The sequence below is a fragment of the Tachysurus vachellii genome, chromosome 13 (genome assembly GCF_030014155.1).
Source record: "Tachysurus vachellii isolate PV-2020 chromosome 13, HZAU_Pvac_v1, whole genome shotgun sequence".
NCBI lineage: Eukaryota > Metazoa > Chordata > Actinopteri > Siluriformes > Bagridae > Tachysurus > Tachysurus vachellii.
In genome coordinates, this window is record NC_083472.1 from 10816501 (window position 1) to 10838518 (window position 22018).

Consider the following 22018-nt stretch of genomic DNA (forward strand, 5'->3'; position numbering starts at 1 on the left):
CAATGTGTTTGTATGTTTCTTTCTTAGTTGTTCTGTGATCTATATCTACAAAACGAGAAAGTCAAGTCTGTTCACAATTTGTGTTTGTGATGACTAATATATGTGTATAGATTAGTTTTTATAGTGTAATTATACCCCCCTTTTTTTTGCTCAGTTGACTTTCAGAAAAGAATGCAAATTGCAAATAATGAAACATAGAGTGTAAACTTTTGGATTGGGTTATTCTATAACTATATAGATTATTAACTAGCTTTTGATGTTTTATTTAGAACAAATTTCAGAAATGAAATCAAACTTTAGAACCTTTAAGATTACACTTCAATTATCTACTTCTGCAGCTCCATGAAAACTTTCCAGCTGATGTCAAAGTACATTGAGATGTTCATCAACATCAGCAAAGAGTGCACGGTCCAATAAAACATGGAATTATTTTTTTCTTATTTTCTGTTCTCTAATAACAGACTTTTTGAATAATTCAATTTTCCCGTTGTTGTCAAGACATTCTCATCTTTTTACTGCACAAGCCCTCGATATTTGTCCTCTTCAGCCCCTGTTTTGCTTCTATTTAGTATAATGTTCCGCATTAAAAAAATGTATTTTTAATAATTTAAAAATTTTTTAATCCAATTTTTAATACATTTTATTTTAATAACGTCTTATTTTGTCTTACTAATTCTTGGTTTACATATTGTTTCACAGCAATAACAGAAATACACTTCTATTACCCTACTACTATTATAATACATCATAATAATGTTCACAATAAGAACACATCAATACATATGGCATTCTAGTGAGTGAGTAATAAATAATAATTATAATGTAATAAATGTTGGTGCTAATCATTTAATTTTGGGCAGAGCCTTTGTGGCAAAGGGGCCACCTAAAAAGTCTGTTTATGTAATTATTGTCGGGGTTTTAATACTTTTTTTACTCAGTCTCCTATAGGGTTTTTATGTCATTGTGTTTGTCACGTATGCGTGCCAGCATGACGCAGCGCACGTCGGTCATAGTGGGCGTGGCTACGATTAATAATAAAAATAACAACTATAATAATAACAATAACAATACTACTACTATTAATATTACTACTACTAATAATAATAACAACAACAACAATAATAATAATAATAATAATAATAATAATAATAATAATAAATGATTTATTACAAGATCATGTCCCTGCAAGTCTGTGTCAGTTTAGACTGATGCCAAAAATATAGATGGCAGGAAAGAAGGGCCTTTTTTCTTTCAAACAACGGTTTTTATTTAGTGACAGTTCTTAAAGTCTATTTTGACGTTATTAGTCATTTTGTACTGAGTTCCTATTCCGGTTGATTTCACTTTAAGACTACAGAAAAGCCTTGAAATGCTAGCCACGCCTACTCGGAAATGCTAGCCACGCCCACAAAGTTTTTAAGTAAAGGCTTAGTACAGAAGGTGCGGTGTTTCCTACAGCTCTAGCTTCAGGGAAATACACCGGTAAATTTGCGTTATTCTTTCACTTCTCATCTCAGGACAAAGTCTTGTAAGTTGATTTATTTCTATTCTTATGAAAGCTGTGATGTATTAGTCATTAAGTGAGTTTTGTTCGCAGTAATTTTTAAATCTCTCCTGGTCATAATGAGAAACTAATCAAAGTGTCATTGCTGTTACTAATAAGGAAATGTTTGGACTATTTGGATATGTAACATAGTGTAATAAAATGTTTTACATAAATATCATGACTAACACGACCTAATGACCTAACACTTTTTTTTAGATACAGAAAAAAATGAACTTGAACTTTGACTCTTGGTTGACTTTGACTTACAGCAGATCAGCAGTGAAACTGAAAAGAAAGTGATAGCTGTTAGTCCTGTAAGAGGAAATACAGATGAAGAGACAATTAAAACATTATGCTACTTAATAATCAGTATTTTTAAATATACTTAGGGACATTTTATAGGTAGCAAAGCATGATATGGGGTTGTGATTAAGACAGTCAGCACAATTATTCTCATGTGTGGGTCAGTATTAATAAATATATTATAGTGTAAGTTGTAAGATGTTGGATTACTGATAGGAAGGTCGTGAGTTCGAATCTGCCACGCCAATTACCAAGCTGCCACTGCTGGGCCCCTGAGCAAGGCCCTTAACCCTTAATTGCTCAGTTGTATAAATTGAATTAAATTTTAAGTCACTCTGGATGAGGGTGTCTGCTAAATGACAGAAATGTAAATGGACATAGTTAAGCTCCGGCGTTGTTGTGTCTTTTGCACAGAAACAATATCTAATCTCACAATGAGAATACTGCAATAACCAGTATGTTTTGAATGTCTAATGCTCTTCTAGTGGCCATGTCAGACATGAAGAATGGTGGCAGAGAAGACGGAGGAGACCACGTGGATGCCAAGAATATTGACTCGAAAACGTAAAACATTTACCACAATTACCACACTATTTTAGTTCTACTCTCCTAATGATCAAATGGTCAAAGTGTCAAAGTATTGAGGCTGTACCCTGTCATTTTGTAATTCAGCATGATTTTATACATTGATTATTAGATCGTTTTAGTTTTTGTTTTTGTTTAACACATATTTTATATGGGAAATAATTCATCTTATATAGAAATATAAACTTAGTTCTATAATTTATCTTACATAAAAATATAAACTTAGTTCTTTAATTTATCTTACATAAAATATAAACTTAGTTCTTTAATTTATCGTATAGAAAAATATAAACTTAAACCTAATTTAGTTCTTAGTTACTTGTTTCATTAAACAAATATATATAGTTATAGTTATAAACGCGTGAGCATTTTGCCAATTTAGTCAGCTGCAGATTTTGTTAGATGTTAGTGATAAAGAGTAAAGAAAAAAACAATGAAATTTTGGACATACAAATCTAATCTGATTCACTCTCCTCATCTTTTTTCATGTTTTAATTTTACATTTACTTAATTTAGGGTGACTACTCAAGCTGTAACTACACATGCTACAGGCAAAACACCAGATTATTCAGATGCATACCGTATGGACTTCCCCAACATTGGGAAATGTCTCATCATCAACAACAAGAATTTTGCCAAGCAAACAGGTAAAAATTTGAAATAGGCAATATTTGTTTCTTATTTGCTGCATATGAGTAGTGTCTGGTATAATTTTCTTTATAACTCTTTTTCTTTGGAGGCATGGCAGAGCGCAACGGAACTGATGTTGATGCTGCAAACATAATGAAAACCTTCCAAGATCTGGGCTTCAAAACTGTGATCCAAAATGACCAAAGTGTTTCACAGATGAAACAGCTTTTAAAATCAGGTTTATGGACTGATATTCCACTTATATTAATCAGCATAATTCTAACCCAGATGAATCCTAAAATGTCTTGAACGTCTTAAGACTAACCATATTTTTTTAGAACATTTATCATTCCATTCGTTTCTCATTGTTTATGACCATTAGTATTTGTTTTTTTTTTGTTTAAGTATCCCAAGAGGACCACAGCAATTCGGCCATGTTTGTGTGTGTGATGTTAAGTCACGGGGATGAAGGCGTGATCTACGGCACAGATGGATTCGTGCAGCTGAAAGATCTGGCCAGATTCTTCAGAGGAGATCAGTGTCTCTCTCTAGTTGGCAAACCTAAACTCTTCATCATTCAGGTCTGAATTTAAAAGAATATATGACAATACACAAATACTGTATGTGCTAATTAGATTTGAAGATGATAGAATTTTTTATTTTATCAAGATATAGGGCTTTACCTCATTCTGGTATTACAGCACAAGTATAATAATCACATTGATATTTCATAATCCAGTATTGGACCCAAAATTGAATATCATACTGGGGTCATATAAAAGTGTTCTTTTACAGAGGGGAAGGTGCTGTACAGGAGCATTCATTCATTATTTTTAACACACATATTAAAATATTTAGATGTGATTCAGATCTAGAGGCAATTTGGCACTGCACCTACCCCAATGTTTTGGCAGGAGTACAGATAATTGATGGATGGATGTTACCTCATGGCATCCTTTTTGAGCTTAACGCATGCTTGACACACGCTTGAAGTGATTTGTTGTCAATTCTATGCACAACATTCATTAAAAGAAAATCATCTAAAGTAAGCAATAACTGAAAGTGGCATATTTTGAACAGTAGTGTTTCTGCTTATGCCCAGTGCTCCTGGAATGCACTGCGTATCCATAGAAACCCTGACCAGAATAAAGGGCTTACTGAAGATGAATGAATGAAAAACTAAATGAATTTGTTGGTTGTTTATTTGTTTGTCTCCACCAAGCAGTTTGATTCTACATTTTTAATGTAGAATAATAAAGTTAAATAAAAGAACCATTTGATTAATTCCCTATTATTTGTCTCAGGTGTTTGATTAGCAGATTGATGAGTTTGCAATGAAAACAAATCTTTCCTCAGGGTGTCGCCGTGTGTCATTTTGGTTATTAGGAGACAGATTTTACAATTTTAAATCTTTCTTATAGTGTAACACTGGCAGTATACAGATGTGGGCAAATTTGTTGGTTCTTTTCCCTGAAAAAATAAGATCCCACAATTTAATATGAAATAACTTGAAACTGATTACATGAATTGGCATTCATCTTTATTTATTTCATCACCATTTTATATTAAACACAGTGGATATAGACATGGAGCTGACCTGATGTCCTCCTGGGCCTTTTTAAAGTGAGCCCACTGTGACTCAAAAAGCAATGAATGGTCTTATCAGACACTGTTGAACTCCAGCTGCGCTTGGAGATCAGCTTGTATCTCTTTTAAAGTTTTCTTTTGTTCTTTTGTTTTCTTGCATTATGCTTCTGTTCAGGGGGTCACGGTGGCTTAGTGGTTAGCACGTTCGCCTCACACCTCCAGGGTCGGGGTTCGATTCCCGCCTCCGCCTTGTGTGTGTGGAGTTTGCCCTGCGTGTTTGGAGTGAGTGAATGAGTGTGTGTGTGTGTGTGTGTGTGTGTGTGTGCCCTGCGATGGGTTGGCACTCCGTCCAGGGTGTATCCTGCCTTGATGCCCGATGACGCCTGAGATAGGCACAGGCTCCCCGTGACCCGAGGTAGCTCGGATAAGCGGTAGAAGATGAATGAATGAATGAATGCTTCTGTTCAACCTAGAGTCGATTTTCCTCTTCTGGCCACATCCAGGGTGATTGGATCCAGTCCCACAGGCAATAAACTTTATACAACTGTATTCACAGGAACACATCTGTACATTCCTATTATTTTTTCAGGCTTGTCGTGGAAACGATTTGGATCCTGGCATTGAGACCGACAGTGTTAGTGATTCAGAAGGCACACAAAGGATTCCTGTCGAAGCAGACTTCTTGTACGCGTACTCTACTGCTCCAGGTAAGACACGAGTTTTATATGTTTTATACTCATATGTATGCAGCTTCATGTTAGTCTGATGGAACTTGCAAATCTTGTAATGTACAGTACAGATTTCAGTAGTGGAAGGATAAATTAACAACCTACATTGTTATACAACTTTTGGATCTGATTACTTTTCATCTTTTCTTACTTTTGTCTCCAGCTAATTAAGAAGGCCGGTGCAAGCAACCGGTCCTGTAAAAAATGACTGTAACAAATGTCACGAGATACACATAGCAAAGTCAGAACAAGAGTAACAGGTTGGAACCACACAAAAGCTAGGGAAAGCCTGGGGGGGCATGGTCATGTGATCTGTTTAAGTGAATGTTAAGTGAATACAGGAGTGTAATGTTTTGTAATGTCACTATTTCGGTTCACTATTTCTGTTTTGTGTTCTAGCACACTTTGATGTGAATGTGAACATCACTTATATTCTTTGATTTGTTTAACTGGTTTATGCATTCAGGTCTTTGTGGTGTGGTGTGTGTTAATTCTTATACTCCCCCTACAGGTTATTATGCTTGGAGAAACACAGCCAATGGCTCTTGGTTCATATCCAGTCTATGTGAAATGCTGACTAAGTATGGCCGTGAGCTGGAGATTATGCAACTCATGACACGTGTCAACCGCAAGGTGGCGTTGGAGTTCCAGTCCTGCTCCTCCATTCCTGGGTACAGTGACAAGAAACAAATACCATGCATTGTGTCCATGCTGACCAAAGAGCTGTATTTTCCAAAGTGATCATTTGACATAAAATGAATAAAAAATTTCATTTAGGAGTTTGGTTGTAGAGTAATATGGTTGAATGGCACACTGCACAACAGTCTGCAGCAACATTATGTAATAATAGTTTACATTTTCAAGTACATTTGTAATCAGTATATATTTGTTAAATCATATCCTGCACCATGTAACATGTCATACTTTAGTAACAATGATGTTCACATTGTCAATACAGGCATAGAGGACTAAATAACAAAGCTTTGTTTTAATAAATATAAACCTTTACATGAATACACTGGACTAACTGTGGCAGAGATAAAAGTGCGTACTGTATATGGTCTGGTGTTAATGATTAGCTTTTTGTTGATATGTTGGACAGCAGCATTTTCCCCCAATGCAAGTCATGTATTAATAGAAATATGTAAACAAAGGTCTTAATCCTTTATCCTTAATGTTTTCTGATCTAATTGTGCCTTTTATTCTCCACTCACTTCCCACATCTCACATTTCCAGTCATTTTCCAATTTACTAGATTTGTCCTTTGAAACTTTGACTTTTTAAATTATGACACTGCCTCTACTATACTATTTAATCTATACATCTATTTTAATCATCAGTTTACTAAAATGTGGGAGTATAACATCAATAGTTGAATGTATGCAATTGTTTATTGCACAGTAATTATTATTATTATTTTTTTTCATTTCCACTTTCATAACCAAATTTCATAATCAGGTTTCTTATTCTTTAAACAACCTCATTGTGCCACACAGCACAGCGATATATATAATTAATGCAGAATAGAAAGCAGAACTGGTATAACTGAGATTCAGATGCATTTCACATTCAACATCACATTATTATCCGTTTCTGTCAGTGTGTCTATTCCACTGCCTAAATGGAGCTTCTAATAGTTGGAGCTTCTAAAATAAATATAAATGTATGAATTTCTGTCTGAGACAAAACTGATTTAATAAGTTGATTAGCTTGTGTTTGTGGTTGGTTTTTAAAATAAAAATAAATGTTTGATCCCTAACTAGTACAGTAGGTCTCAATAATCTCATTAATTTTAAGCCTATTTGGCAATTCTAAGAATAGCAACCTAGGTGAAGTTGTTTCATGAATATGGCTGAAGATACCAAATGTAAGGGAATTAAAGAAGAAAGACGTTTTGAGTAGTTTAATGCTGTTCTTGGTCAAATCCATGTATTATTAACTTTTGCCAAAATGAGTGCAAGATAGTGAGGACCTGCAGACAATCCATGGGGCTCAATAATAATAATAATAATAATAATAATAATAATAATAATAATAATAATAAGAAGAAGAAGAAGAAGAAGAAGAAGAAGAAGAAGAATAACAACAATAATAACAACAATAATAATTATAATAATAATAAGAACAACAATAATAACAATAATAATAATAATAATAACAACAACAATAATAATAATAAATGTCCTATTACTACATCATGTCCCTGCAAGTCTGTGCCAGTTTAGACTGATGCCAAAAATATAGATGGCAGGTAAGAAGGGCCTTCAAACAACAGTTTTTATTTAGTGACAGTTCTTAATGACAGTTTTAAAGTCTATTTTGACGTTATTAGTCATTTTGTACTGGGTTTCTATTCCGGTTGATTTCACTTTAAGGCTCTCCAGAAAAGCGGGGAAGTGAAAATGAAAATGAGGCGCGCGCCCCGACGCACAGCTCAGCGCCCTCTCGCGCTTTAACCACACACACACACACACACACACACACACACACACACACACACACACACACACACACACACACACACACACACACACACACACACACACACACACACACATAGGAGCTCGGGAGGGGATTTCCACGAAGCACCGTTTCCTAAACTTGTTTTGCTTTCGTTCTGGACTCAAAATTTGCTTACAATTTTCGTTTTTTCTCTCGACACGAATTAAAAAACAGTCCTTCTGCATTTGCGGCCACATTTGCGGACTTGTTCCGAGTCGGATTTAATCTCGAATTGCAGGTAAAACCATTTCCGCGTTTCTTATTTATGGGGCCGATTATTCAGCGCGTTAGCGTCGTGTAGCTTCACCGCGCGCCGCTGTGGACACGCAAAGAATCGAAAGTGCTGGAGTGTTTTCATCCAGCGGGATCTGGGAATGGGGTTATTTTCACTTTTGAAATGACTTGACGCTCTAAAAGGGATTGGTGGACGGTGAACTTGCACTTGGGGGGCAGTTTGACAGTTCATGGTCAGAGCAAACTGAGGCGTTAGAGAGAGAGAGAGAGAGAGTGTTGTGTTAAAACCGCTCTATTTTAATTACTGCTGTAAGAATGCTGCTAAGCGATGATACTGTAAGTCACAATACCATTTTAAGCTATTTGCTGATATAGTCGGCTTGTTTGTGGTGTAGTATTGGATATGCTGTTTGTTTTGTTGTTGTTTGTTTTTACACTGAGACTCTCTCTCTCTCTCTCTCTCTCTCTCTCTCTCTCTCTCTCTCTCTAAGTTGACCATTTATATGACAGCAGGTAACATGTACCTTACATGTATTTATAATCTCTCAGTACCGAGCCTTGGTCTAGTCTAGTGATCTGTTTGAATATGAGTGTTCTCTCTATCTGTGCATGACATTTTACAACTTTTACAACTAATTTCGGAAAGTCTGAGATGAGAAAATTCATTTCACTTTTTCACGATTGGTATTTTTTGTCCATCGTTATACTAATTAGCTAGAGCTTTGTGAGGAAAATGGCTAGATGTGGTGAGCAGGACAAAACCTCACCTTATACCATGTAAAATAAACTGTTTCTGGAGTAATAAATAGAATGAAAAATAAAACACCACGACCGTTCACATTTATGGATGTGTGTGCACAGATACAGAGCGCAACCAGAAGCGTATAGACAGCTCAGTGCTATTGTGTTTACAGAATACTGTGTGATAAATGAGTATGAACATTCACTAAGAAATAATAGGCAGAACATTATATTTACGTATAGATATTTATCAAAAAAAACCCACTGATATACTGAGTGTGCTGCTTTGGAGTTGGATGATGAGCACTGAGATGGAGGATGAGCACTAGACATCAGTCATGAGTTCTGAAGAAGTTCATATTGAGCTATATGCAAATTACACGTCAGGCAGTACGTTTTAAAACAAGCAGCTTTACAGATGTTTTTCTTTTAAGCTATTCATGTGTCAACAACCGACATGGCATATAGAGCTAGATGCCACTGGAGCTAAATCTTTTGCATTATATAAAATATGAGCACAAGGACAAGTTGTACAATAGTGTTGCGCTATTGCTGGTAATGATATTACCGTTTTTACTTGCTTGGAAAAAATACATCTGTTGATTTTTGAGGTTTTACTTCCAAACGTTTGGCCCGTTCAGATATGGGATTCACTTCTGTTAAAGAGATCACTGGGATACAGCAGGTCTGTGCAGTACATGGCTTACCCTTAATATTCAAATGAAGAAAAAACAGAAAATAGTACCAGTCAAGTGTTTCTATAGCCTTTTGGTGATGGCAGATATTTACTTTAAGATGGAAATAAAAGGACTTCTATGCAGTTTTTATTTCTATTTATTTTTCATTTTGCACCATATCTTATTTTAGAATAACTTCACGAAAAGCACAAAGACAGGCTATGTAATTTGTAAAACAAAGCATGAAGTAGCCTAAGGCATCCTGTGATTTTAAGATACTCACTAGATAAGTATCAACTTTACATGTTTGTGTTACTGTGTTTCAGTGTTTCAAGATACATGAGTGCATTGCACAAGTTAGGAAACTTAGACCATTCAAGACAGTTGTTTTCCAATAAACCATTTGAATAAGTGCAGTAATCTACTAGGCTGATTTCTTTCTGACTTTTTCCTGGCTTTGTTTCCTGCATAGAAATAAAAAAAATGTAAGCCTGCTGCAGAAGTGTAGATGACAGGAACTGTCTAAGGATTACACAATCCAGTTAACTTTTGCTCTCTCTCTCTCTCTCTCTCTCTCTCTCTCTCTCTCTCTCTCTCTCTCTCTCTCTCTCTCCATAGGCCACTATGCCCGTGGAGAGGATGCGTATGCGACCATGGCTGGAGGAACAGATAAACTCGTGTAAAATACCAGGACTTAAATGGGTTAATAGGGTAGGTACTACTAATAGGATAGGGTATTGTATTCCTTGAAAAACATAGGAAAATACCTTTTCATCATTCTTAATAAATAATGTTGAGCAATGGGGTTAAAAAAAATCATATTTTTGAGACTCAATATGTACAATATATAAGTTTGCTAAAAAATCTCCAGCAGACCAGAAGGAGCATCCTTAAAAACAATTGAATGATACTTAAAAAAATGTTTTTAATTCAGTAGGTTTTTTTTTTAAATAGAAGACCTTAAATTAAATATCTAACTGAACAGAAGGAATCCATTCTTTATTATAAAAATCTAGCATTTACTTATTATTTCATCCATAAGTATTTGTATTTTTTATATAACATTAGCAATCAAACTGTTAAAGTCAGTTTGCCTAAAAGACAATAAGAAAAATATTTATCATATTGTCCTCTCCTATTGTCGTGAGATTGTAAGTTCACACCCTGAACCTATCATGCAAAACTGGCTGTGCTCAAAAAGTGTATTATGACATGAATTTATCACAAAATCTTATTGCTACACAACCCAGTGCAATTATGCAATAGGAACCTGTCAGCTTTTCTCTGTAATTGTCCTTTTTGAACTAACAATTTGAACAATTACCTCCTGATACATGCATCTGTAATAAATTCATGCGTGTCTATGATTGTTTACCTTGAACTCATCAGATATTTGCTGAGTACACCTTCACATGAGCACAGGACAGAAAGGCAGACACACCCCCACACACACATACACACACAAACATACCATATCATAACGTTTGCAATGTGTTTTTTTTTTTTTAAATCCCCACACTTGTAGGAAAAGAAAATCTTTCAGATTCCGTGGATGCATGCTGCACGGCATGGCTGGGATGTGGAGAAAGATGCACCTCTGTTTCGAAACTGGGCCATACACACAGGCAAGTATACATATAGTCTTGCCAAAAACACCATCACTTTTAACACTGACTGATAACATACTCACTCATTGTTTAAAAGACTTAAACATCAACCAGCATCTTGCCCGTATTAATAATATATTGCGTTTGTTATTGTGTGCACAACATTCTTTATTATTTAGGCAAATACCAACCCGGGGTGGACAAGCCTGACCCCAAAACATGGAAGGCAAACTTTCGCTGTGCTATGAACTCCCTGCCTGACATTGAGGAGGTGAAAGATAAAAGCATCAAAAAAGGAACAAATGCCTTTAGGGTTTACAAGATGCTGTCGGCAACAGAAAGACAGTCAAAGAGAGGTTAGTATCTGTCCCAGACTTCAACACAAGTGCACATTCAAAGAGCCTATAGTGCAAATAAACAATCTGTCCTTTTTTAAACAGTGTTTCCTTACCATATTATGTTTGATGCAAGAAATAAAATGATGGTATAAACAGAATAGATTTTGTTGTTTAATAGGTAAGAAGAGACCAGATAAAGACATAAAAGTAAAGGTAAGTTCCTGCCATTTACTGATGCAGTAAGCAGTGGCAGAATTATGTAGAGAATTTTCATGTGAACAAGCAGATGTGAAAAATCATCCATCAAACTTTCAAATAAATTTTTAAGTGATTTTGACCGTTACATTAGTAACTGCAGTGAAAAATACTAATGCAACAGATTTTTGTAAATTACACAAAAACATGATTCGATCGATCTTGTCGTATTGCCTCCATTTAATACTTAGTATCCAATAGTATAGCTATAGTACTCAAGGATCCCTCAAAAAGGGGGGTTTTGTTTGTAATCTGAATCTGATATACAATATATTACTTTTTGATATATATGATATAAAATTGTCTTATAGTATAGTACTGTTGATAGATTCTTTTGTGTCTGACTGAACTTTGAATGTTTGTGTGTGTGTGTGTGGCAGGAGGAGCAGCAGTGCACTGTTTCCTCTGCCTGGGAGAGTACCAATGGCTCCACAAGGACTGCAGGAGCTGCAGGAGCACGAACAGTCAAACAGGAAGTAGATCACACTGGCACAGAAAGAGGTAAACAAATCAACCCCCTAAACAAACAGACACACACATGTATACCTACACAGTACATCACCTAGCATTTTTCTGCTATATTTAGAAAGATATTTCAGTTTGATCTCTACTGTGCTTTTTACTGGAAGAACCTCCTAGTCCATGAACTCTTTTATCATTCAAGAGTCAATTATCTAATGCAAGGTTTTATTTAATTTAATTGGGACATTCACAACTAATGTCTGATAGACTTTTTATAAAAAATAAATAAATAAATAAAAGCTGGGCTAAACAACATGAATGACCAAAGCATAATGTGTGTTATTTTAGGCTTGTTTTCAGTAGTGTGACTCACTCTTCTGGTGCAAGGTTCCCAAGCCGATGAAAATACAAAAGCATTATTCTATGCTTTTTTTCCATCCTTTTTTTCTTTTTTTACACAAGGACATTCATTCATTTTACACCTTTGCTTTAAACTTTGATTTGAACAAAGTCTGACATTTGCATAAAGGGAGTGTTTTGCAAATCTGGTCGAAATCTGTTTCTTTTGAGCATCAACGAATCCAGCCCTACATTTTTATGTCTTCAGTTATATATTTATAACTTTTGTTTTGATTAATGTTTTCCTATCAGTACAGCTCAGCTTCCCATCAGATAGGCCTACAGGGTCAGAGTCCATGAGATAGAGAAAGCAGAATCATTAGAGCAGACTCTATGCCTGTTTGCCTTCACCAGACTATTTACAAGGAAATGCCAATTTAATTATCCATGCTATTCGGCCATCCTTCCATTAACTGTTTTATATCTGGAACGAGGGTGTCTGTGTCGGTGTCTGTGTCACTTCCTCCAAGATAGTCGCCTCACTCCCCCATATACATAAATACAAACATGCGCACATGTGCATCATTAGTTCCCCCTTGCATGTTCTTCATATCTACTCTCTCTTCCTTGTTTCTCTTCCACAGAAGCTGGAAGTCGCAGTCCTTCCGAAGACCATCTGATAATCCCGGACGTGTGTCAGACCATTGAAGTGGTGACAGAGAACGAGGAGCAGGCCGTGAGCTCCACCCACTCCTACCCCCTTCAGATCTCTCCAATGTCTTCATACGGAGGTTTCACACACTTTCTCTTTGTGTTGATTAGTCTCTGCTATTGTCTACTGCTGGAGTAAGGCATGAGGAGCTGAAAAGTACTCAGTAATTATAACTAAATTTAAATTGTGACTCTTGTGTTTGTTGTATGTTTCTCCTATTTATGTCGTTCATATTCTAGGACTTTTTAGGAATAAGCCACTACCACTATTTTTATTTATTTTATATTATTGTTATTATTATTATTATTATTATTAATAATAATAATAATAATAATAAGTGCACAGCTAATAATAATACATTTACGAGTAGAGGAGGCCAAATTAGTGTGTATTTAGGTGACCGAATGAACCTTTTTTTGTTGTTTAAAATAAAGATTACAAACATTTTGATTATGAAATTTCAGATTCCTTAGAGATTCATCCTTATTCTACTCCCTGCTCTGCTCTGCATTTTTATTTAAGAGCCATAAGAGTTAACTTCTACCTGGCTGTACTCTAACCAAGGTCACTGGTCCTTTGCTTATTGCTAGCGACCCTTGGCATAACAGAGTTAATTTGTAATCTACACTCACCATATCACTTATGTTGGTGGAGCTCTTTCGCTGCTGCAGCAGCATAATAACGTCATTGCTTACACATAGATATTATTGGAATAATTAGGGAGAGATGGTTGTGATATTAAACTTAAACTCAAACTCAACAACCATACAGGTGTGTATTTCCAATGAATTTCTCAGCTCACAAACCTGCAAAGGTTAGAAGGTGGGGCTTCTGCGCTGAGCTGCTTATTCAGACGCTCTGTGGCTACAGTGTTTATAACTACTTCAAACAGGTTTTTTGTCTGCTTCATGCCACGCCTACAGACGTTGATAAGATGTGCCAAACACACCTTAACCGACAACACAAAACATGCAAAAATGTTTCCTTATTTACTTCATTAAACCTTACATAAGGTTTAAATAAATCTGCATTTTTATGTTACCTACATAAAGATTGATAGAGCATTAGATTTAAATTTAAATGATCTAATCAAAGCTGAGTAATTTACAACCGATTTAACCTTAACAAAAAGACTTATTATACCGGGGATGTGTTTACATCTTTGTTTTAGCAGTGAGAGTGATTTCGTGAAGGATCATATTGGCTAATTTTCAACTGAACATGACTAAGCTTATCTCCCTAACCAGTGTGGAAAATTTGAAGCCCTTTATGTGTCAGAAGACACGGAAGTGCTTTTGTTGTACTGTAGTGCAACCTGTCTTTCAGGAATCCCTGAGTAATCAGTGCCTATTCTCTCTGCTTTTCTCTCTTCTCTTACTTTTTGTGTACAGAGAGCGACACTGACAGCGTGCAAAGCGAAGATGACTCCAAAGAGGTATGTGCAAGACTAGTATTTCATAACACAAAGGTTTGTGAGTCTGTAGTAGTGGCATCAATCCAACAACAATGAATCAGACTGATGGGAATAGTTTTTGCAACAAAGTAAATGTAGCACTGCCTCTTTAACATGACGTCAGAGCATTGCCCATAATCTGCTCCCTCCCTGTTGTCTGCTTCCTGTAATGCTTGCAGGCACGTGTTTGCATCAGTGAAAAACACTGGCATGACTCATAGGAGCTGATCCAGGATCTGTCCAAAAAAGTCAAATCAGCCTTTGTAGCATATTTTAGGCCTCGGTTTTGCGAGCCTGTGCTTTTTTTTGTTATTATACTTGCAGCTGTTTCTAATCAGCTCTAATGGTTCTAATAATATAATATAAGCAGTAATGTTAAATTGGCTGAGTTGTAAGTGTATTTTTCATTAATAGGGATGCATATTTACACACTTCCCTTTATTGTGTTTAGGAAGTTAGACCACACAGTGGAGTTTCTGGAGTGTCTGTTGAGGGCAGCGTGTTAAGGCTATGGCTTAACCTGTATTTTCAGTTCCTGTCATGCAAAGCTGAAAAGTAAAGTAGGAAAAAAAAAGACGTAGTGTGACGTTGTTATAGCAGGTTTAAAAACGTCCAAGAACTGGTGTTGAAAAAACTAACATCCAGTTTATTGCTTCATTTATTAATTATTAATATGGTACTTTGTAGGTACCATATATTTAAGCCAAAACACATGAAAACTGTAACTGTTAACCCTTCTATTGATTGGTGTAAATGTGTAAATGGAGCTTAGAGTGTTTAATCTTTGGAAAGGAGCATGATTCAGATTTCTAGATTGAGTGTACATTTGGCAGATGTGGGGTTTCAAAACTACAGCCTCAGGTTGCATGTTATTTTGTGTCAAGTATCACTTTTAGTGTATAAAAAAAAAAGGTGTAATTCCCCTTTTGTGGTACAGACACACACTAACCAATGGAGTGAAGCTAAATGGGAGTTATCAGCTTTAACTTACAGTCATTTCAGGGATGATTTACAAGCATTCAGGAAGCAGATTTACGTTTGCAGTTAGCTGCAGTGTGGAGATAGTGACATGGTGGAAATAATATTTACAGCGAAAACAACTGGAGCTGTGATTAATAGCGGAAAAGTTCAAGTGGAGTTGTATTTTGTTCCTTGCACCATTTACAAGTTTTAATGGAAGCCCAGTCAACTGGGCAGTTTGTCATTTAGTATGCTGTAGTGAAAAATCACGATGAGTATATATGTCTGGACAAAACAGAGTAACTGTCACTGAAGTGGTTGTGTGCAAAAGTGCATGCATGTAGGGTCTGTGTGTATTTATGTGTGAATGAATGTTTGTATATCTCTGCATGTGTGTGCGAGAGTGTGTGGGTGTGTAAGGATGGACAGGCGGTAGTGTGGGTTTCTCTACATTCCATTGCTCAGATGAATCATGCAGAGCTCCAACGTGGCAAAAAGTCTACGAAGTAAAATCTCAACTTTAACAAGTACATAGGAGTATATAGTATATTAGTATATATGGAGTGTATACTTTTGTGATTGGTAATTGTGCTAAGAATTGAGGACTGAATTTGTTACATTTTTATCACCAGCAAATATGGTTTGTTTACCATATGGGCCATTGTTAAAGGGATTTAAGTGCTGTAAAGGAACCAAGCTATTTTACAATTGTATAATGGTTTTCTCAGTGGCTTGGTGATTTATTGTTGGGGCATATCGGAGAGAGACAGACCAGAGTATTTATGCTGTTACATTTATCAGATCTACTTAGATGAGGAAAAGAGCAATTTTGTTTTTTGTTCTATAAGTTGCTAATAGAATCAAATTATTGCCATTTGTCTTGACTCAACTGTATAGTATTTGATCAAAGATTTACATTGATTTATTTATGTATGGATAATACCTGGTGAGTGGATGGATGAATGGGTCATGGATCAATAAGGTCACAAAAACAGTAGGTTTCCTGGATTTGTTATCAACCTGCATTATTTTCTCTTCTACAGCATATGCGAGCACTTGTATGGGATCATCATGTAGAGGCAAAGCCAGCCTTGGACACCTCCACGATGCGGACATCTTTACCCAGCATGTCCACTTTCATCGCTAAGCCCAACTTCAGGATTACAGCTGTCCAGGACACCACGTCCACTGCCTTTCATGGCCCCTATAACACCGGGGGACCATGGAGCCTCTTGACCACACCTCACTCTCCATCACAACCCCCAGCAGCTTCCAGCAAACCTCCTGTCCACGAAAAACGGGCCAGTGTCATCATGAAAACCTCAGACGTATCAAAATCTGTCAAGAGTTACTAAGGAAAACCACCTCAGTAACTGAAACCCCTTGCCTTTTCTTGATCCTGGCTTCATTTGAGGCTGTACTGAAATTTAACATGGATCAAAGAACCTAAGCAACACGAACCTATTGATGATCTCACAGCTAGCAAAACTGATGGTGATGATGATGATGATGGTAATGTGTGGCTCGCTAAATAGTTCATCTAAGCCATGAATGAGATAAGACATGATGCAGGGCAAATGCAGGATTCAGTGCAGGTCCAGGTTTTTATTTCAGGGAGCGGTCTAGTACAGAGACAGCAACATTGCCATTGTTTCCAACTCGTTTCAGATGTGTATATACAGGAGAGTCATGATGTCTAATCAGAGGCATTAGCTTTAGCACCTTATAGTAAAAAAGCACTGAATGAGATTATCTGTGGCCTTCTTTCTGTCTCTATAGCACCATGAGTGTGGATACACACTTCTCTGAAAGGATTTGTTAGTTTGTGTCTCTTATCCATCAAAGAAAGCACTTTTAAAGGTAACCTTTTTGTATCTCAAAATCTGACATTGTTTAATATATTGTTGTGTCTTAAGGGATTTTTAAAAGGTGGCTATTTACATTTTTGCCCTGTATAATCAATTTTGATTCATGGATGTTTTTCTGAATGGCAAAATGGCACTTATTTTTTTTTTCAATACATTGATATTTTTGCTTTCTACTGTATGTGTGTACATATAAATGTACATTTAAACAAATTTAATTATCAGTGCTGTGAAAAAGCATTTGCCCCCTGAAGTCGTTTTCTGCATTTTTGCGTCTTTGATAGTAGATTCTAAAATCAGAATATAGTGTTTCATGAATCAAGCCCTAAAAGTTGTAGCAAATAGGGATGTGGTTTGGACCTTATATTTAGTTTTGAGGTGACTATATCATATGTGCACATCTCTGTGAATACACCTCACCTTCACCTCCAAGTAGTTATGCAGTGCCTTGTTTTGAATCAAACCTGGGTAGGCAGGTTTGACTTTTTTATTGTAAGTACAGATTGGTATTCACTATACACTATTACAGACAGTGGAGATGCAGCTGGAGTCAGTCGGTCCAGTCGTATGCTGGCTTTCCATAACCTCATAAGAGTTTTTGGGAACAACTAGACCGGGAACATGAGAAGCACATGTCTACAGTATGCTGGGTCAAATTCACCCCCCCCCTTTAGCCATTTACATGTGCTTGTGATCCACTGAGCTCTCTGTGCATATGAATTCAAGCACAGAAAACACACACACACCACAGAAAGCAAGGTTCAGGTGTCCTGCATCAACTATTACCCCCTTCTCCCTTTCCCCCTTCTTTACAGTGAAGGCCTGTGCCAAATCACATCCTCACCTGCTACAACCTTAAAAGCAAATGTGTAGATTTTGCAGCTCACACAGGCCTGTCTGGAAAAAAGTAATAGTATCCATCCTCAACATCTGTTACTCCCACCTTCACCAGCAGTAACTGCAAAATCAATGAGTCCTGTAAGGATTTTCTATGCTTAAGAGAAATCCTATGCATTTTCCCCTATATTAGCATGCCTCTTCTCAGGTCACTGGTTTAGGTCTAGGTCATCATCAAATGTGTTTTATACTTTATATATTTTTACATTTATTTGTGGATAATACAAATGTATAATTACCTGTCAGGGTTTTTTGTTTTTTTTTCATATCAGGACACAGTGTTCACTGCACTTGTAGGTTTTAGTTTCTCCAAAAAAATTCATTGATGCTGATCAGGAGAAGACTTTATTCATATTTTTTATAGGTCACACTTTTATACATCTCACAAATCATCTAAGTGCTTCTGGGTGAACTGAACTGCACCCAGCACCTTAATAACCACATCACAAGAAGATATAAGGATCTTTTCACATTTTGATTGTATTCTGTAAATTTGTGGATGTTTTTTGTAAGACAGGCACTCAGCTTTACTACTTACTGCCCAACAATATTACTAGCAGACCTCTGATAGATAGCCAGATGAGCCACATTATCTTAAACCTTTATGCCAAAGTCTCTTATTATCCTCATTACAATCATTTATTGTAAATTTTGGCAGCACATCAAAATGACATTACGTGGTGCTAAGATACCAAACAAAACAAATCAAATACAGTGTGCAAATGCAGAAAATTAAACAGGTGGCAAAAACTTGTTCATTTTACTGCCCTTGTGTGTGACTATACATGGAAGTGTGTTCATCTAACCAAATGTGTCTCTATACACATTTATAGGTTTCTCAATCCTGTGGATCAGTGAATATCTAATTATATGCAAAGACAATGTTGTGTAAAATAAGAATTTCTTGATAATAAATATACAAAAAAAAATCACTGTTTCTGAATTCGAGTTATATTACATGCTCATGTATTTTACCTACAAATTAGACATTATGCTTGAAATGTCTGTTCGATTCATATATACTAAACGACCAAAAGTGGTTAGCACGTTCGCCTCACACCTCCAGGGTCGGGGTTCGATTCCCGCCTCCACCTTGTGTGTGTGGAGTTTGCATGTTCTCCCCGTGCCTCGGGGGTTTCCTCCGGGTACTCCGGTTTCCTCCCCCGGTCCAAAGACATGCATGGTAGGTTGATTGGCATCTCTGGAAAAATTGTCCCTAGTGTGTGATTGCGTGAGTGAATGAGTGTGTGTGTGTGCCCTGCGATGGGTTGGCACTCCGTCCAGGGTGTATCCTGCCTTGATGCCCGATGACGCCTGAGATAGGCACAGGCTCCCCGTGACCCGAGGTAGTTCGGATAAGCGGTAGAAAATGAATGAATGAATGAATGAATATATATATATATATATATATATATATATATATATATATATATATACACACACACATATATAAGAAGGTTTTGAAATAATTCTCATTGGACTTCATCAACTCACACCATATTGTTGCCAAACTGGGAAACAAAGTTGATATACGCGACTTAACGTTAATTTCCCTTAAATTTGGAAATGTTTGCAAATGCAAAGGACAAGGACGGGAATGAAGAAAAGCTTAAGACACAGGATAAGTAGAAAGACATCTGTGGAATTGGATCTTAGTGAAATGGAAAAGGGTTTCTGATGGTTATTGTAGAAGAAGGAGTCATTGTCCTGTTTGAAACTGGAACACATTTTAAGCTGCCATCTTGTTTCCTGCTGGAGTTTCACATCTTAATGAAAGAGAAACCAGCTAACAGTCCTTGAGCTTTTACAGCTGTGACTGAAATCCGTGATGTCTTGATGGCTTGATAACTAATAAGATTGTTTATAGACATAATTCATATGCTGGAGGTATTTTTAGATAGGTATATTTTGACCGTACAAATCCTTTGTGTAAAAAACTGCATTCCTTAATGAGTATAATGGCAGGTTCGTTGTTCTCATTCTTGTTCTCATTCATCGTTGTACTCATTCTGTGTGTTTTTGCATATCAGAGATACTGACAGATGCAAGTGAAATATGATCTGACCTCCGAGTCTGTGTATGGGGTGCATCTGTGTCTAGGTAGAAAGGAAAGCATTGGCCTGCTCCTTGCCTTTTGGTTTTGGTTTGCTGTTCTCGGGCTGTGAACGTGCTAGCTGGTGACCCACACTCACAACCTTAATAACAGCTACACCACCTTGTCAACTGCATGGCAAATAATTACATATCCCATAAGTAAACACAAATCTTATTATGAAAGTGGTTTGTGGTTTACTTCCTTCTTCTTCTTGTCTCCTTCTACCTTTTTATCTGCTGCTTTGAATGTTTGTATTATTCATCTGTACATATTCTGACATTAGAAAGTCTATATGTAATGGCTACAGAATATATTATTATGATTACGATTTAAGTCTATGTATATAGTTTATTAGGCCTGTTATTAGTGGCCCCATTCACCTTTATATCTGCTTTATTGCACCATCTATTGGCACAAGAGAAACACTGCACAAAAGTTATTGTTGGGGAAATAACAAATTTAAAAAAAAATTTAATAAAATAACTTATTAATTGTGTGTGTGTGTGTGGGGGGGGGGGGTGCGTCATGGTGACATTGTTGTTCGCACATATACCTTACAGTTTCAAGTTTGGGGTTACTTTCCACCTTTGTCCTGTGTGCACAGAGTTTGCACGTTCTTCCAATGCTTTGGGGGTTCCCCTGGGTACTCCAGATTCCTCCACCAGACCAAAGACATGCATTTTGGGCTGATTGGTATCTCCAAATTGTCTGTAGTGTGTGAGCATGCGTGTGAATGTAGGACAGATTAGGCAGCAAGTGAACAGTCAGTTCTGAATGTTGATGTGATAGATGCTGGAGAAATGCTAAGTGTAAGGATCTTAGTGACATTGATCAGATTGTGATAGCCAAATGAGAGCACCTCTAAAACTGCGAGTCTTATGGGGATTTCCTGCTTTGCAGTTATTAAAATAAACCGAAAGTAGTGCAACAAAAGAAAACAAGGGATCTGGCAGCAGGGTGATGTGCACCCAAGGCTCATTAAATGCATGTAAGGACTGAAGGCTAGCCCATCTGGTCTAATTCCAAAGTGACGTTGGAGATGATAGAAAGGTGTCCAAACACACAGTGCATCACTGATAGCTGTATATGGGGCACTGTAGCCATAGACCAGTCAGGTGAAGGTGGCCTTTTCTGGACTTAAAGGATATGGTTTTGCACAGGAAATCAGTAAAACAACAAAGGAACTATGAGAAATAGTGCCCTCTGGTGGTATGGCAGGGTGAGGGGGGGCGGATGGGGAGTAATGACTCCAATATTTAATGCACTTAAGTATCTGACTCCTGTAACTGATTTCAAACAATAACATTTTAGTTATTATTATAAATGTAATAGTTCAGCATTCAATTATACATTATCTATAAATCATATAGCTTTTACTGTAATATTACATTTCCATGTCAGAGATTTGTAAGAAATTATTTTGTTAGCTCACTGATTTGATGCATAAACAAAAGCTTTTCATATTTACTTGCCAGGGGTCTGTTGGAATGTGTATAACATTT

General features: G+C 36.6%; 2 protein-coding genes across 4 annotated transcripts; both read left to right on the forward strand.

The window, feature by feature from the left end:
- The first annotated feature begins 1391 nt into the window (after positions 1–1391).
- casp3b (caspase 3, apoptosis-related cysteine peptidase b) lies at positions 1392–7144 on the forward strand. 2 transcript variants are annotated; one of them, XM_060885039.1, is made up of 7 exons: positions 1392–1528; positions 2335–2413; positions 2951–3081; positions 3174–3302; positions 3470–3645; positions 5241–5358; positions 5891–7144. In XM_060885039.1, exons 2-7 carry the CDS (start codon positions 2340–2342, stop codon positions 6118–6120), a joined length of 858 nt encoding a protein of 285 aa, XP_060741022.1. In that variant the 5' UTR covers positions 1392–1528; positions 2335–2339; the 3' UTR covers positions 6121–7144. The 2 variants fall into 2 exon arrangements, with proteins under 2 accessions (XP_060741022.1, XP_060741023.1); XM_060885040.1 differs by having other exon boundaries at positions 1452–1482.
- Positions 7145–7917: 773 nt separating this feature from the next.
- irf2b (interferon regulatory factor 2b) lies at positions 7918–18659 on the forward strand. 2 transcript variants are annotated; one of them, XM_060884560.1, is made up of 9 exons: positions 7918–8119; positions 10152–10244; positions 11059–11158; positions 11320–11496; positions 11657–11691; positions 12114–12234; positions 13179–13325; positions 14638–14681; positions 16703–18659. In XM_060884560.1, the coding sequence occupies exons 2-9, from the start codon at positions 10158–10160 to the stop codon at positions 17012–17014; spliced, it is 1023 nt and encodes a 340-aa protein (XP_060740543.1). In that variant the 5' UTR covers positions 7918–8119; positions 10152–10157; the 3' UTR covers positions 17015–18659. The 2 variants fall into 2 exon arrangements, with proteins under 2 accessions (XP_060740543.1, XP_060740542.1); XM_060884559.1 differs by lacking the exon at positions 7918–8119 and adding an exon at positions 8173–8451.
- The last annotated feature ends 3359 nt before the right edge of the window (positions 18660–22018 follow it).